This window comes from Nerophis ophidion, linkage group LG26, assembly GCF_033978795.1.
Source record: "Nerophis ophidion isolate RoL-2023_Sa linkage group LG26, RoL_Noph_v1.0, whole genome shotgun sequence".
NCBI classification, from domain to species: domain Eukaryota; kingdom Metazoa; phylum Chordata; class Actinopteri; order Syngnathiformes; family Syngnathidae; genus Nerophis; species Nerophis ophidion.
In genome coordinates, this window is record NC_084636.1 from 8,623,215 (window position 1) to 8,640,088 (window position 16,874).

General features: G+C 36.9%; 1 protein-coding gene across 1 annotated transcript in view; it reads right to left on the reverse strand.

The window, feature by feature from the left end:
- Nucleotides 1-16,874, reverse strand: part of si:dkey-86e18.1 (uncharacterized protein LOC557342 homolog) — a 56,840-nt gene that overhangs the window by 25,790 nt on the left and 14,176 nt on the right. Inside the window, exons 4-6 of the mRNA XM_061888005.1 lie at nucleotides 15,680-15,872; nucleotides 11,130-11,573; nucleotides 10,799-10,839 (exon numbers count right to left, since the gene is read on the reverse strand). Of these exons, the coding sequence (XP_061743989.1) occupies nucleotides 10,799-10,839; nucleotides 11,130-11,573; nucleotides 15,680-15,872 (678 nt within the window). The remainder of the gene's footprint in view (nucleotides 1-10,798; nucleotides 10,840-11,129; nucleotides 11,574-15,679; nucleotides 15,873-16,874) is intronic.

The window sequence follows — 16,874 nt, forward strand, 5'->3', positions numbered from 1 at the left end:
TGTATTATATATAGATAATATATAGCATCTACGCAGCAACCACTGAATTGAATTATATTATATATATTATTGTATCATATATTGTATATATATTGTATATGTATAGGGGTGGGACCTAATAAGTTTACTTCTTCCCACTCCCTTTTGAGCCAATCTTGACATCTACAAAAGATTAGTCACATGTAATGTTTTCAATGTAGGTGTAAAAATAATGTATCTATATATTTCTTTTGTATTTTATGTCATTCTCTTGTTTTGTTTGCATGGCTCAAAATAAACCATTCAATCATTCATATATATAAGTATATAAATATATATGTATAACACATATGTTACTTAACATAATATATAATTGTACATATTATATTCACATCTTACATATATTTTTTCTTTCAGTTCCAATAAACCTAACTTACAAGTTCTGTACTGGTCATACTTTGCCGAGAGGTAAACGTATATATTTACAATGCACAGGGGGTACTTGAGTTTAAATAAATAAAATAAAAATGTTATACATAACTATATATATATATATATATATATATATATTTAGTTATGTATAACATTTGTATATATTTAGTTATGTATAACATTTTTATTTATATATATATATATATATATATATATATATATATATATATATATATATATAAGCACTGTTTTGGACAGTATAGTAAATGAGATATTGACACACATTGCTATTGTGCATTTCAATCCAGTAACAGCTTGTTTTTCTGATGAGTTTGTACAATTTATAAGTCACGTTTTACAGGGGAAAAAAAGGTTTTCAAACAATGACAGATCCCTTTCTTCAGAAAAACCTCTCATCTATTTTTTTTTTTATTTTTTACTTTCGGTATTGATGGTGCAGTATTCAGCATGCGTTTCCCTGACGTGCGATACTGAAAGCGCTCCTTGCAGCGGCGTAACAGTCTGGCTGAGGTTAGCCGGTGCAAAAAAAAAGTGCTGTGTCAGCTCACCGCCGCTGCACAGGAGCCTGTGAATCATTTCTGCATCTTGCCGGTTAATAGGCTCTTGCGGGCAGGTGTGCGAGAACTAAAGCTGACACAACCTGTTGTTTCCACAAGGTCGTGCACACCAGACCTAGGAAATTACTCAAATGTCAAACGCAGTCGGGGCATGAGTCCACTCGCCGTCTTTTGTGCACAATAAAACCACCTTGGCGGAATTGGGGCACCTCCTCAATGCCGTCCCACAACAGTGTGTGACCACCATGATCATAATGAGGTGCCAGGCTTTTTTTCCTTCTGCAAAAAACTCATCACAAGTAATGCGTAGGGACCCTTAATCAAGCCATTAATTAATGACACAACACTTTATAGGAAGTTTTACCACAAACCTATTCCCAGCCCCTTCCTGCTCTGTCACTAATCAAAACGCAATGGGAAAATTCCACTATTAATAACGCAGTCCCTGCTGGTGAGCAGCGGTAATGCCATGGTTTAGTACAGGGGTGCCCAAACTTTTTCCACTGAGGGCCACAGACTGACAAATGAATCAAGCAGGGGCCATTTTTGTAGTTCTCTCTTTCAAAACCAGTACAATGTATAGATATTTTTCAAAGAACCAGAAAATGCAAAGTCGGTAGATGTTTTCTGTGATTGTCGAAAAGCCAAAGCCGATCTGAAATGCTAACACGCTGGCCAGATAGCGTCAAGCAACAAAAAAATGCTTACATGCTAACAACAGCTAACACTTAGCATCAGTGAATACCAAAATATATGACGATGAGGCGTGAACCTGACACATTAGTGAATACTGTGCTTGTGTTACCATTCTAAAATGCTAATTGTAACATGCGTCGAGTACCAAGATATATGACTCTGAGGCGTGTACCTAAAAAATGTGTTTAAAATGCTAGCATGCTAATGTTAAACGTCAAAATATGAATGAGGTGTATACCTACAAAATAAGCTTAAAAATTCTGGTATACTAACGTTAGCATGATATCAGGTATCATTTGTCAAACAACATAGTTTTGACTCTGAGGTGTACACCTGCAAAATTAGCTAGAAATAAAGCTAATATGCTACTGTTAGCATGCCAACCCTTAAAATTAGCTTTTAAAAAGCTAGCTAACGGCATCATTTGTCAAGTGACATCATTTTGACGCTGAGGTGTATACCTGCACAATTAGCTAGAAATAAAGCTAATATGCTACTGTTAGCATGCTAACCCTGAAAATTAGCTTTTAAAAAGCTAGCTAACGGCATCATTTGTCAAGGGATATCATTTTGACGCTGAGGTGTATACCTATAAAAAATAGCTTAAAAAAATCTAGTATACCAACGTTAGCATGCTAACAGGTATCATTCGTCAAGCGACATAATTTTGACGCTGAGGTGTATACCTGCATAATTAGTTCTAAAAAAAGCTAATATACTAACGTAAGCATGCTAACAGGTATCATTCGTCAAGTAACATAATTTTGACGCTGAGGTGCATACCTAAAAAAAATTGCTTAAAAAAAGTTAGAGTATTAACGTTTGCATGCTAAGAGGTATCATTCGTCAAGTAACAATTTTGACGCTGACTTGTATACGAACAAAATTAGGTTAAAAAAAAGCTAAAATACTAACGTTAGCATGCTAACAGGTATCATTTGTCAAGTAACATCATTTTGACGTTGAGGTGTGTACCTAAAAAAAAAAAAAAGCTTAAAAAAAGCTAGTACACCAACGTTAGCATGCTACCAGGTATCATTCGTCAAGAAACATAATTTTGATGCTGAGTTGTATATGTAAAAAATCAGGTTAAAAAGATCTACTATACTAACATTAGCATGCTAAAAGGTATCATTTGTCAAGTAACATAATTTTGACGCTGATGTGTATACCTAAAAATAATTGCTTAAAAAAAATGTAGTTTACCAACGTTAGCATGTGAACTGGTATCATTCGTCAAGTAACTTCATTTTGACGCTAAGGTGTATACCGTACCTGCATAATTAGCTTTAAAAAATAAAAAAGCTAGTGTATTAACATTGGCATGCTAACAGGTATCATTCGTCAAGCAACATAATTTTGATGCTGAGGTGTATACCGAAACAAAATAGCGTAAAAATCTAGAATATTAACGTTAGCATGCTAACAGCTATCATTCGTCAAGTAACATCATATTGACACTGAGGTGTATACCTACAAAATTAGCTTAAAAAATAAAATATACCAACGTTAGCATGCTAACAGGTATCATTTGTCAAGTAACACCATTTTGACGTTGAGGTGTGTACCTAAAAAAAAAAAAAAGCTTAAAAAAAGCTAGTACACCAACGTTAGCATGCTAACAGGTATCATTCGTCAAGAAACATCATTTTGATGCTGAGTTGTATATGTCCAAAATCAGGTTAAAAAGAGCTACTATACTAACGTTAGCATGCTAACAGGTATCATTTGTCAAGTAACATAATTTTGATGCTGAGGTGTATACCTGCAAAATTAGCTCAAAAAAATAAAATATACTATCATTAGCATGCGAAGAGGTATCCTTTGTCAAGTAACATAATTTTGACACTGGGGTGTATACCTACACATTTAGCTTAAAAAGCTAGTATATTAATGTTAGCATGCTAACAGCTATCATTTGTCAAGCAAAATCATTTTGACGCTGAGGTGTATACCTGCAAAATTAGCTTAAAAAATAAAATATACTAGCGTTAGCATGCTAACAGGTATCATTTGTCAAGTAACATCATTTTGACGTTGAGGTGTGTACCTAAAAAAAGCTAGTACACCAACGTTAGCATGCTAACAGGTATCATTTGTCAAGAAACATAACTTTGATGCTGAGTTGTATATGTACAAAATCAGGTTAAAAAGAGCTACTATACTAACGTTAGCCTACTAACAGGTATCATTCGTCAACCAACATAATTTTGATGCTGAGGTGTATACCTAAACAAAATAGCTTAAAAAATCTAGTATATTAACGTTGGCATGCTAACAGCTATCATTCGTCAAGTAACATCATTTTGACGCTGAGGTATATACCTGCAAAATTAGCTTGAAAAATAAAATATACTAACGTTAGCATGCTAACAGGTATCATTTGTCAAGTAACATCATTTTGACGTTGAGGTGAGTACCTAAAAAAAGGTAGTACACCAACGTTAGCATGCTAACAGGTATCATTCGTCAAGAAACATAATTTTGATGCTGAGTTGTATATGTACAAAATCAGGATAAAAAGAGCTACGATACTAATGTTAGCATGCTAACAGGTATCATTCGTCAAGCAACATAATTTTGATGCTGAGGTGTATACCTAAACAAAATAGCTTAAATAATCTAGTATATTAACGTTAGCATGCTAACAGCTATCATTCGTCAAGTAACATCATTTTGACGCTGAGGTGTATACCTGCAAAATTAGCTTAAAAAATAAAATATACTAACGTTAGCATGCGAAGAGGTATCCTTCGTCAAGTAACATAATTTTGACACTGGGGTGTATACCTACACATTTAGCTTAAAACGCTAGTATACTAATGTTAGCATGCTAACAGCTATCATTTGTCAAGCAACATCATTTTGACGCTGAGGTGTATACCTGCAAAATTAGCTTAAAAAATAAAATATACTAACGTTAGCATGCGAAGAGGTATCTTTCGTCAAGTAACATAATTTTGACATTGGGGTGTATACCTACACATTTAGCTTAAAAAGCTAGTATATTAATGTTAGCATGCTAACAGCTATCATTTGTCAAGCAAAATCATTTTGACGCTGAGGTGTATACCTGCAAAATTAGCTTAAAAAATAAAATATACTAACGTTAGCATGCTGACAGGTATCATTTGTCAAGTAACATTATTTTGACGTTGAGGTGTGTACCTAAAAAAAGCTAGTACACCAACGTTAGCATGCTAACAGGTATCATTCGTCAAGAAACATAATTTTGATGCTGAGTTGTATATGTACAAAATCAGGTTAAAAAGATCTACTATACTAACGTTAGCATCCTAACAGGTATCATTCGTCAAGCAACATAATTTTGATGCTGAGGTGTATACCTAAACAAAATAGCTTAAATAATCTAGTATATTAACGTTAGCATGCTAACAGCTATCATTCGTCAAGTAACATCATTTTGACGCTGAGGTGAATACCTGCAAAATTAGCTTAAAAAATAAAATATACTAACGTTAGCATGCGAAGAGGTGTCCTTCGTCAAGTAACATAATTTTGACATTGGGGTGTATACCTACACATTTAGCTTAAAAAGCTAGTATACTAATGTTAGCATGCTAACAGCTATCATCTGTCAAGCAACATCATTTTGACGCTGAGGTGTATACCTGAAAAATTAGCTTAAAGAATAAAATATACTAACGTTAGCATGCTAACAGCTATCATTTGTCAAGTAACATCATTTTGACGTTGAGGTGTGTACCTAAAAAAAGCTAGTACACCAATGTTAGCATGCTAACAGGTATCATTCGTCAAGAAACATAATTTTGATGCTGAGTTGTATATGTATAAAATCAGGTTAAAAAGAGCTACTATACTAACGTTAGCATGCTAACAGGTATCATTTGTCAAGTAACATAATTTTGATGCTGAGGTGTATACCTGCAAAATTAGCTCAAAAAATAAAATATACTATCATTAGGATGCGAAGAGGTATCCTTTGTCAAGTAACATAAATTTGACGCTGGGGTGTATACCTACACATTTAGCTTAAAAAGCTAGTATATTAATGTTAGCATGCTAACAGCTATCATTTGTCAAGCAAAATCATTTTGACGCTGAGGTGTATACCTGCAAAATTAGCTTAAAAAATAAAATATACTAACGTTAGCATGCTAACAGGTATAATTTGTCAAGTAACATCATTTTGACGTTGAGGTGTGTATCTAAAAAAAGCTAGCACACCAACGTTAGCATGCTAACAGGTATCATTTGTCAAGAAACATAATTTTGATGCTGAGTTGTATATGTACAAAATCAGGTTAAAAAGAGCTACTATACTAACGTTAGCATGCTAACAGGTATCATTCGTCAACCAACATAATTTTGATGCTGAGGTGTATACCTAAACAAAATAGCTTAAAAAATCTAGTATATTAACGTTGGCATGCTAACAGCTATCATTCGTCAAGTAACATCATTTTGACGCTGAGGTGTATACCTGCAAAATTAGCTTAAAAAATAAAATATACTAACGTTAGCATGCTAACAGGTATCATTTGTCAAGTAACATCATTTTGACGTTGAGGTGAGTACCTAAAAAAAGCTAGTACACCAACGTTAGCATGCTAACAGGTATCATTCGTCAAGAAACATAATTTTGATGCTGAGTTGTATACGTACAAAATCAGGATAAAAAGAGCTACGATACTAACATTAGCATGCTAACAGGTATCATTCGTCAAGCAACATAATTTTGATGCTGAGGTGTATACCTACACATTTAGCTTAAAAAGCTAGTATACTAATGTTAGCATGCTAACAGCTATCATTTGTCAAGTAACATTTTCACGCTGAGGTGTATACCTGCAAAATTAGCTTAAAAAATAAAATATACTAACGTTAGCATGCTGACAGGTATCATTTGTCAAGTAACATTATTTTGACGTTGAGGTGTGTACCTAAAAAAAGCTAGTACACCAACGTTAGCATGCTAACAGGTATCATTCGTCAAGAAACATAATTTTGATGCTGAGTTGTATATGTACAAAATCAGGTTAAAAAGATCTACTATACTAACGTTAGCATCCTAACAGGTATCATTCGTCAAGCAACATAATTTTGATGCTGAGGTGTATACCTAAACAAAATAGCTTAAATAATCTAGTATATTAACGTTAGCATGCTAACAGCTATCATTCGTCAAGTAACATCATTTTGACGCTGAGGTGAATACCTGCAAAATTAGCTTAAAAAATAAAATATACTAACGTTAGCATGCGAAGAGGTGTCCTTCGTCAAGTAACATAATCTTGACATTGGGGTGTATACCTACACATTTAGCTTAAAAAGCTAGTATACTAATGTTAGCATGCTAACAGCTATCATCTGTCAAGCAACATCATTTTGACGCTGAGGTGTATACCTGAAAAATTAGCTTAAAGAATAAAATATACTAACGTTAGCATGCTAACAGCTATCATTTGTCAAGTAACATCATTTTGACGTTGAGGTGTGTACCTAAAAAAAGCTAGTACACCAATGTTAGCATGCTAACAGGTATCATTCGTCAAGAAACATAATTTTGATGCTGAGTTGTATATGTATAAAATCAGGTTAAAAAGAGCTACTATACTAACGTTAGCATGCTAACAGGTATCATTCGTCAACCAACATAATTTTGATGCTGAGGTGTATACCTGCAAAATTAGCTTAGAAAATAAAATATACTAACGTTAGCATGCTAACAGGTATCATTTGTCAAGTAACATCATTTTGACGTTGAGGTGTGTACCTAAAAAAAGCTAGTACACCAACGTTAGCATGCTAACAGGTATCATTCGTCAAGCAACATAATTTTGATGCTGAAGTGTATACCTAAATAAAATAGCTTAAAAATCTAGTATATTAACGTTAGCATGCTAACAGCTATCATTCGTCAAGTAACATCATTTTGACGCTGAGGTGTATACCTGCAAAATTAGCTTAAAAAATAAAATATCCTAACGTTAGCATGCGAAGAGGTATCCTTCGTCAAGTAACATAATTTTGACACTGGGGTGTATACCTACACATTTACCTTAAAAAGCTAGTATACTAATGTTAGCATGCTAACAGCTATCATTTGTCATGCAACATAATTTTGACGCTGAGGTGTAAACCTAAAAAAAATAAGAGGTTGTTTTACTGAGATTCAGAGATAGTCTCTTTAATTTGTTAATATTTATATGAGCTTCTGTGTGTTCTCTTCTGAACAAAACGCAGCCGTTGTGTCATGTTTACCTGGCACAAGACGCTGGAATCAACGTCTCTGCGGTGCTGACGGCGAACCTTCACGTCCCACACTTGTCTTTTTTTCCGGGTTGTGAGGAAATTATGGCTTGCCACAATTCTCCCGAGTGGAGCGGCTCCATGCTGCACCACAGCAAAACTAACAAGGGAGCAATGCAAACACATAGCATCGGCTCAAAGTTGGTAGCAAACAGCGGCTTGTAGTCACCTGAGCTAGGCTGACCATATTCTGAAATCCCAAAAAGAGGACACATATATGTGATGCAAGGCCGGGAGTAGGTGAAAATTTGACAGTGATACTCGAACTTGCTTTATAAATAAAATATTTATTTAAATGCCCTGCGATGAGGTGGCGACTTGTCCAGGGTGTACCCCGCCTTCCGCCCGATTGTAGCTGAGATAGGCGCCAGCGCCCCCCGCGACCCCAAAAGGGGAATAAGCGGTAGAAAAATGGATAGATATTTATTTAAAGAATGCATTTTTTCTCCTCTGTTGACTGCTGTGTTAGCGCTGGGGATTTTTAAAATGGGGTCCCAGGGACCCCATCAAGTCATAAAAATGGGGTCCCACGGTAAATTTTTGGGGTCCTACTTTTTTGTAAGCGTTTTGAAAACAAAATGATAAACGTGTTCATTATCGTGTTGTATCTCACATTCTATATCGTGTTTTGGAAAAAGGTTGTCATAAATGTTACTTAATTCCATTAAAAATAATAATAAAAAAAAGAAGACAAATGTGTATGCATATGTAAATGTATTCAGTTATAAACATTCATTCACTTTCTTCTTTCCTTCATGGATCGAAACTTTACCGCTGCTGTTTTTATTTAATAAGTTGTAAGTGTATTTATTTCAGTATAAAAGTGTAAAAAAGTGTTTTGCTTGGGTCATGAAAAAATGATAATGGTGTGCCAGGGCATACATACATTTTATTTCCAACGCTTAAATCTCTGAAGTCTACATCTATCCCTCATTTCAGAATGTTTTAGTTTATTTATGTTGTTTTTTTGTTTGTTTGTTTTCCACCCTTTTTTGTCAAACAAAACTATGTTTTTAATTCATATATAGACATGTGTATATATATGTGTATATATACACATGTATATATGTATATGTATACATGTGTATATATTTGTATATATACACATGTATATGTATACATGTATATATATATGTATATGTATACATGTGTATATATATGTATATATACACATGTATATATTTGTATATATACACACATGTATTTGTATATATACACATGTATATACATATATGTATATATACATGTATATACATGTATTAATACACATATGTATACACATGTATATACATGCATGTACATACATACATGTATATACATTTATATACACGTACATACATGTACATACACGTACGTACATAAATGTACATGCATGTACGTACATGTATATACATACATACACATACATGTACATACATGTATGTATATACATGTACGTACATGTATGTATATACATGTAGATACATGGATGTATATACATGTATGTATATACATGTACATACATACATGTATATACATACATGTATATACATATAGTACATGTATATACATGTATATATACATGTATATACACGTATATACATGTATATATATGTATATACATACATATATGTATATACATATATACATACATATATACATGTATGTATATACACGTATATATACGACGAGTTGAGTTTATACCAAAAAGTTCTATTTTGGTTTCATCTGACCACATGTATATACATGCATGTACATACATACATGTATATACATGTATGTATGTACATTTATATACACGTACATACATGTACATACACGTACGTACATAAATGTACATGCATGTACGTACATGTATATACATACATACACATACATGTATGTATATACATGTACATACATGTACATACATACATGTATATACATACATACACATACATGTATGTATATACATGTACATACATGTACATACATACATGTATATACAAACATGTATATACATATAGTACATGTATATACATGTATATATACATGTATATACACGTATATACATGTATATATATGTATATACATACATATATGTATATACATGTATATACATATATACATACATATATACATGTATGTATATACACGTATATATACAACGAGTTGAGTTTATACCAAAAAGTTCTATTTTGGTTTCATCTGACCACATGACATTCTCCCAATCCTCTGCTGTATCATCCATGTATCGGTTTTGGTATAAACTCAACTCGTCGTGTTTGGAGGAAGAAGAATACTGAGTTGCATCCCAAGAACACCACACCTACTGTGAAGCATGGGGGTGGAAACATTTTGGGGCGGTTTTTCTGCTAAGGGGACAGGACGATTGATCCGTGTTAAGGAAAGAATGAATGGGGCCATGTATCTTGAGATTTTGGGCCAAAATCCTCCTTCCAAGACACTCGCCTTCAATCCATCAGTGAGAGCTTTCAATGGTTGACCAAATACTTATTTTCCACCATAATTTACAAATAAATTCTTTAAAATTCATACAATGTAAATTCCTGGATTTTTTTCACATTCATTTCACAGTTGAAGTGTACCTATGATGAAAATTACAGACCTCTGTCATCATTTTAAGTGGGAGAACTTGCACAATCGCTGGCTGACTAAATACTTTTTTGCCCCACTGTATATCTTGTATCGTGACATGGCCTAAAAATATCGAGATATTAAAAAAAGGCCATATTGCCCAGCACTGGTAGCAACATCATGCTACATTAGCCTATTCACTGAAGGAAATATTTAAAAAAAAAATCCCGCTTGTACTCCTTTTCTAAAGCCTCCATGTTTACCTGGAACTTTGCTATCTTCCTCTCGGGGTGAGCTGGGATTGCTGGGAAGAGGTGAAACAAAACATTTGTAGTTTAAGGGAGTGGAATTCCTGCCAAAACAACACACACAAACGTATTTAGTCCATTCAGAAAATGAATAATCCAGTTTGCAGCTGACTGACACAAATGTGGCGGGTCCATCCAAGCTTCATTTTAAGATAGGTAGCGAAGCCTCGCTCTTCTATTTCTACAATTCTCTCTTGAACTGCCTGTTCTCTCAAAAGTGGAGCAAACAAGTGGGTTTTAAGGTCAGGAAAGGGTTAAAACGTAACGTGTCAGACAGACTCCTCACCGGAAGAAGAGTAACAATCCAGTCCGAGGACATGACCCGTCCTCCGCTGCGTTTCTCCACGGGAAGTCCTCGGTTTCTCCACTGCAGCTTTCTGTTGGACAACAGCACCCCCTGCTGCTGACAAGTGGCCATCTCTCCCCATGGCAGCAGAATTACCCAGATTTGGCAGGGAGAGCTGCAACATCCTCGCTAAGTTTTGTGTCTGAGAGGAGCCCGGCTGGTCCGACGCGCCTCTGAAGGCGGCAGAGGCCATAGCCAGGCGAGTCCGGTCGAAGGAGAGCGGCCGGTCCTGGTCCTGGTCCTGGTCCTGGTCCTCCGTGCATCCTGAGGTTGGGATGGGACTGCCCTGAGCGCCGTTGAACGGTTCGGTTGGCGTTCTGCCGGGGGAAAACTCGCCTTCAATCTGGCAGCCGGACGTCTCAAAAGGCAACGGCTTCGTCTTCACTGCAAGATCAAGCAAAAAATATCATCTTTACTTCCATCTTGGGAAATTATTTTAACTCTGGGGGACAAATTAAGAGACAAATAAATGTGTCTGATTTTTAGGAACACCAATAACAATCATGTCTGATTGAATGCTAAAAACCTTATGACAGACCGCCTTAAAAAAACGGAAGAAAGTGTAAAAATGCACTTATTTCAATATGCATAAAAACAAAAAGGGTAATATTAAAGAAATGGATAGATATTGATAGTCCAACACATTCTGACTTGTACAGTTGTGATCAAAATTATTCAACCCCCACACAATTTTGGTGTTTTAGCAAGTTGGACATTTATTCCGTATTTTGTTTATAGTCATATCAAATAAAGATGCATTAAATAGACAAATGCAACTTGAATTACAACATTATATTTTGTAACATACCAAACAGTGTCATTTCTCTTAATATCTCATTGACAAAATTATTCAACCCCTTGAAGATCATAACTCTTAAGAACAGAATTTGAATAAAGTATTTTCAATCAAGTGTTGAAAACACCTGAAGATGTGATTAGAACCATAACGAGCAAATATTAAACTGATTGAAAAAGACTGTGACGCTCAGCTTCTTGTAGATGGTCAATGGTGTATTTGCAACATGGTGAAGTCCAGGGAGTGGTCAAAGAAGTCAAGAGAGGAGGTAATTTCTCTTCATAAGAAAGGATATGGATATAAGAAAATAGCAAAGACATAACACATTCCAAGAGACACAGTTGGGAGCATAATTTGCAAGTTTAAAGCTAAAGGCACAGTGGAAAGACTACCTGCGCGTGGTAGAAAGAGGATGCTGTCCGGTATTTGAAGCGTACAGTGGTGAAAAACCCCCGGGTAACAGCTGAGGAACTACAACAGGACATTGCAGAGGGGGGAACGCAGGTTTCGTCCCAGACAATAAGGCGCGCACTACGAGATGAAGGCCTCCATGCCAGAACTCCCAGGCGCACCCCACATCTGACTACCAGGCACAAGTAAAATAGACTCCAGTATGCCAAAAATCATCTGGACAAATCCCAAAAGTTTTGGGAAACTGTTCTATGGAGTGATGAGACAAAACTGGAACTCTTTGGGCCTATAAATCAACGTTATGTCTGGAGGAGAAAAAATGAAGCTTACAAAGAGAAGAACACCTTTCCTACTGTTACGCATGGTGGGGGGTCAATCATGCTCTGGGACTGTTTTTCTGCCTCAGGTACCGGGAATCTCCAGCGCGTTGAAAGCATTATGAATTATATTTCCTAGCAGGCTATATTAGCTGCAAATGTCATGAAGTCAGTGACGAAGCTGAGGCTTGGGAGACATTGGACCTTCCAACAGGACAAGGATCCCAAGCATACCTCCAAATCAACATCAGAGTGGTTGCAGAAGAAGGGCTGGAAGACTCTGGAGTGGCCTTCACAGTCGCCAGACCTAAATCCTATAAAAAAGCTGTGGTGGGACTTGAAGAAGGCAGTTGCAGCACGCAAGCCCAAGAATATGAATGAACTGGAGGCCTTTGCCCAAGAGGAATGGGCTAAAATACCTGTAGATGGTTGCAAGAAGCTTGTGTCCGGTTATGTATCACCTTTGAAGGATGTCATTACTGCCAAAGGGTGTTCTACTAAGTACTAAAGATGCATGGAACTAGGGGGTTGAATCATTTTGTCAATGAGATATGAAGAAAAATGTCCTTTTTTGGTATTTTGTAAAATACAGTGTTACAATTGAAGTTGCATTTGTCTATTTGACACATCTTTATTTGATATGACTACAAATGTCACGATCCGTGACTCGGATCGTTTATGGTTTTGACCTTTTTATATGTCTTTGTTCATGTTTTGTTTCTGGACTCTGCCGATCCTTGTTTGAGCACTTCCTTGTTTGTGTTAGTCACCATGGCAACATATTGTGTTCCTCCGCACGGGCTCCTGTCACACACCTGTTTCTAATAATTATTTGTGTATTTAAGCCAACCTGATTCCTTAGTTCGTCCTCGGTCCATTACTTGCTTTTCGCAACACGTCACGTTTTGTATCCTTGTGTCCTCGATTATTTTGTGCCAAGTTCCACCTTAGCTTCACGTGCGTGTGGCACGTCGTTTAATGTTTTCTGTTTTCCTGCTACGTTTTTAGCGTTAGCTTTCCGTGCATTGGCACGCGCTTTGTTTTTCCCCTTTTTTGCACAAGTGTTCTTTTGTTTTATTATATTAAAACTTATTCTTACCTGCAATCCTGCTGACTGGTAGTGTGTGCATCCACGAAGTGGCAACTCCGCGCAGCAAGTGCGCCGCGAAGCGTGACAATAGACAAAATACGGAATAAATGTCCAACTTGCTAAAACATCAAAATTCTGTGGGGGTTGAATCATTTTGATCACAACTGTATACACAAGCTATGGAGATGATATCAGTGGAAAAAAACGGCATTTGGTTTTGATGATAACAGATCAAATATTGGAATATGGGATCCATCCATCCATCAATTTTCTACCGCTTATTCCCTTTTTGGAGTCGCTGGCGCCTATCTCGGCTACAATCGGGCGGAAGGCAGGGTACACCCTGGACAAGTCTCCACCTCATCGCGGGGCCAACACAGATGGATAGACAACATTCACACACTAGGGACCATTTAGTGTTGCCAATCAACCTATCCCCAGGTGTATGTTTTTGGAAGTGGGAGGAAGCCGGAGTACTCGGAGGGAACCCACGCAGTCCCGGGGAGAACATGCAAACTCCACACAGAAAGATCCTGAGCCCGGGATTGAACCCTGACTACTCAAGACCTTCGTATTGTGAGGCAGACGCACTAACCCCTCTGCCACCGTGAAGAACTCTTCAAACAATAACCGATCCGAAATGTTTTTCAACATAATGTTAACATTAGTGATTCCCGAGCGCAGGCCACCGCTACTGCTCGCTGCTCCCCTCACCTCCCAGGGGGTGAACATGGGGATGGATCCAATGCAGATGACAAATTTCACCACACCCAGTGTGTGTGAGACAATTTTTTTTTTTTTTACTTTAAATCATACTATAGGTTGATTGGCAACACTAAGTGTGTGAATGTTGTCTGTCTATCTGTGTTGGCCCTGCGATGAGATGGCGACTTGTCCAGGATGCACCCCGCCTTCCGCCCGAATGCAGCTGAAAGCTACAGCTGTCCAGCACGAACTGGACAAGCGGTAGAAAAGCTCCCAAGCTCTGGAACGACCTACCTCTGAGTGTTAGACAAGCCTCCTCTCTTCTTGTTTTTAAATCTCTCTTAAAAACATACTTTTATTCCATGGCTTTTAACACTGAGTGATATCCATCCAGCAATGGCGCCCCATAATACACCTGCTGTGAACTTGTTTTTATGTTTTATTTATTTATTTTTTATCGTGTTCTGTTTGTGTTATGTAGTGTTTGCTCGGTTCTCGTATTATCCTTTAACCTGCTTATTGTAGAGCACTTTGGCTACCCATGTGGTAAATTTTAAATGTGCTCTATAAACAAAGTTGATTTTATTTGATTTAATTTGAAAATGGATGGATGGATAAAACACTGAATATTGACAACATATAAACGTCACACCCCCTCTCCATCCACATATTTTACAATCAAGTGAAACGCAACAAAAGTGCAACAAACAGCAAAATATTAACGCAAAAGGTAAAAAACAACAAACTATGATCTGATATATTTGATACGTCACTAAGCTTTAGAACTTTTTTGTAAAAATCTCCTTCCGCGTCTGTCCCTGACACCCACATTTCCGACTGACGCTCTATGGAAACGCTCCCCACCCACCATGCTTGGTACCTCTTCTGAGCTGCTGGGACTTAGATGACCATGTAACTAATTAGATGACCATAGTAAGTAGTTGCAAAAGCGCAGATTCCAACCATTGAAATACTTTGTATAGTTCAAAACTTAGGGTCATTTCTAAAACATCACTGCACATCATAGTAGCAGCTACACTTTCCATCTTAAAGATCTAAAAAAATAATTTGCGAATGTCCAGCAGGCCAGATTGAAAATCTTAATTTTGCTTAATTTGCCCAGGTCTCATCTACGTGCACCAATGTTTGAGTTTTAACCGCATGCACTGACCGATGCTCGTCGCCGACTCGTCCTTCTCCGCTCTCCTCTTACAATAGGCTCTCGGGGTCCAGGGCTTGTGCTTACAGGCGGGGTCGAGCACACGCAGCTTGGTAACGAAACGCTTGTACTCCTTTTCTAAAGCCTCCATGTTTACCTGGAACTCTGCTATCTTCCTCTCGGGGTAATGGGTGAGCTGGGATTGCTGGGAAGAGGTGAAACAAAACATTTGTAGATTAATGGAGTGAAATTCCTGCCAAAACAACACACACAAATGTTCATTCAGAAGTTAAAAAAAAAAAATCAATAGAAAAAAAATGGATTCGCAAGTTGAAAAAAAACATTTTCTCCAAATAAAAACATGATTCGCAATTGTAAAAACAGTTTTCATCAAACTAAAAAAAAAACAAGACGCAAATTTAAAAACAATTTTAAGTATGAATACAATTTGCTTCAACTAAAGAAAAAAACTGCAAATTTTTTAATACATTTTCTTCAATTAAAAAAATGATTCGCAAGTAAAACAAACATTTCCTCCAATTAAAAACATGATCCGCAATTGCAAAAACAGTTTTCTACAAACTAAAAAAAAACTATCAGCAAATTTAAAAACAACTTTAAGTATGAAAACAATATATATCTACTAAAAAGAACAAATGAAAAAAAACTCGGCAAATTTTTAATACACTTTCTTCAATGAAAAAAACGATTCGCAAGTAAAAAAACTATTTGCTGAAAGTCCAAAATTATTTGCAAGTGGAAGAAAAATTTTCTTCAAATAAAATAACGATTCACAAGAATAAAAACTGTTTTCTTCAACGATTCAGAGTTTAAAACATCCATCCATCCATCCATCATCTTCCGCTTATCCGAGGTCGGGTCGCGGGGGCAGCAGCCTAAGCAGGGAAGCCCAGACTTCCCTATCTCCAGCCACTTCGTCTAGCTCTTCCCGGGGGATCCCGAGGCGTTCCCAGGCCAGCCGGGAGACATAGTCTTTCCAACGTGTCCTGGGTCTTCCCCGTGGCCTCCTACCAGCTGGACGTGCCCTAAACACATCCCTAGGGAGGCGTTCGGGTGGCATCCTGACCAGATGCCCGAACCACCTCATCTGGCTCCTCTCGATGTGGAGGAGCAGCGGCTTTACCTTGAGCTCCTCCCGGATGGCAGAGCTTCTCACCCTATCTCTAAGGGAGAGCCCCGCCTACCC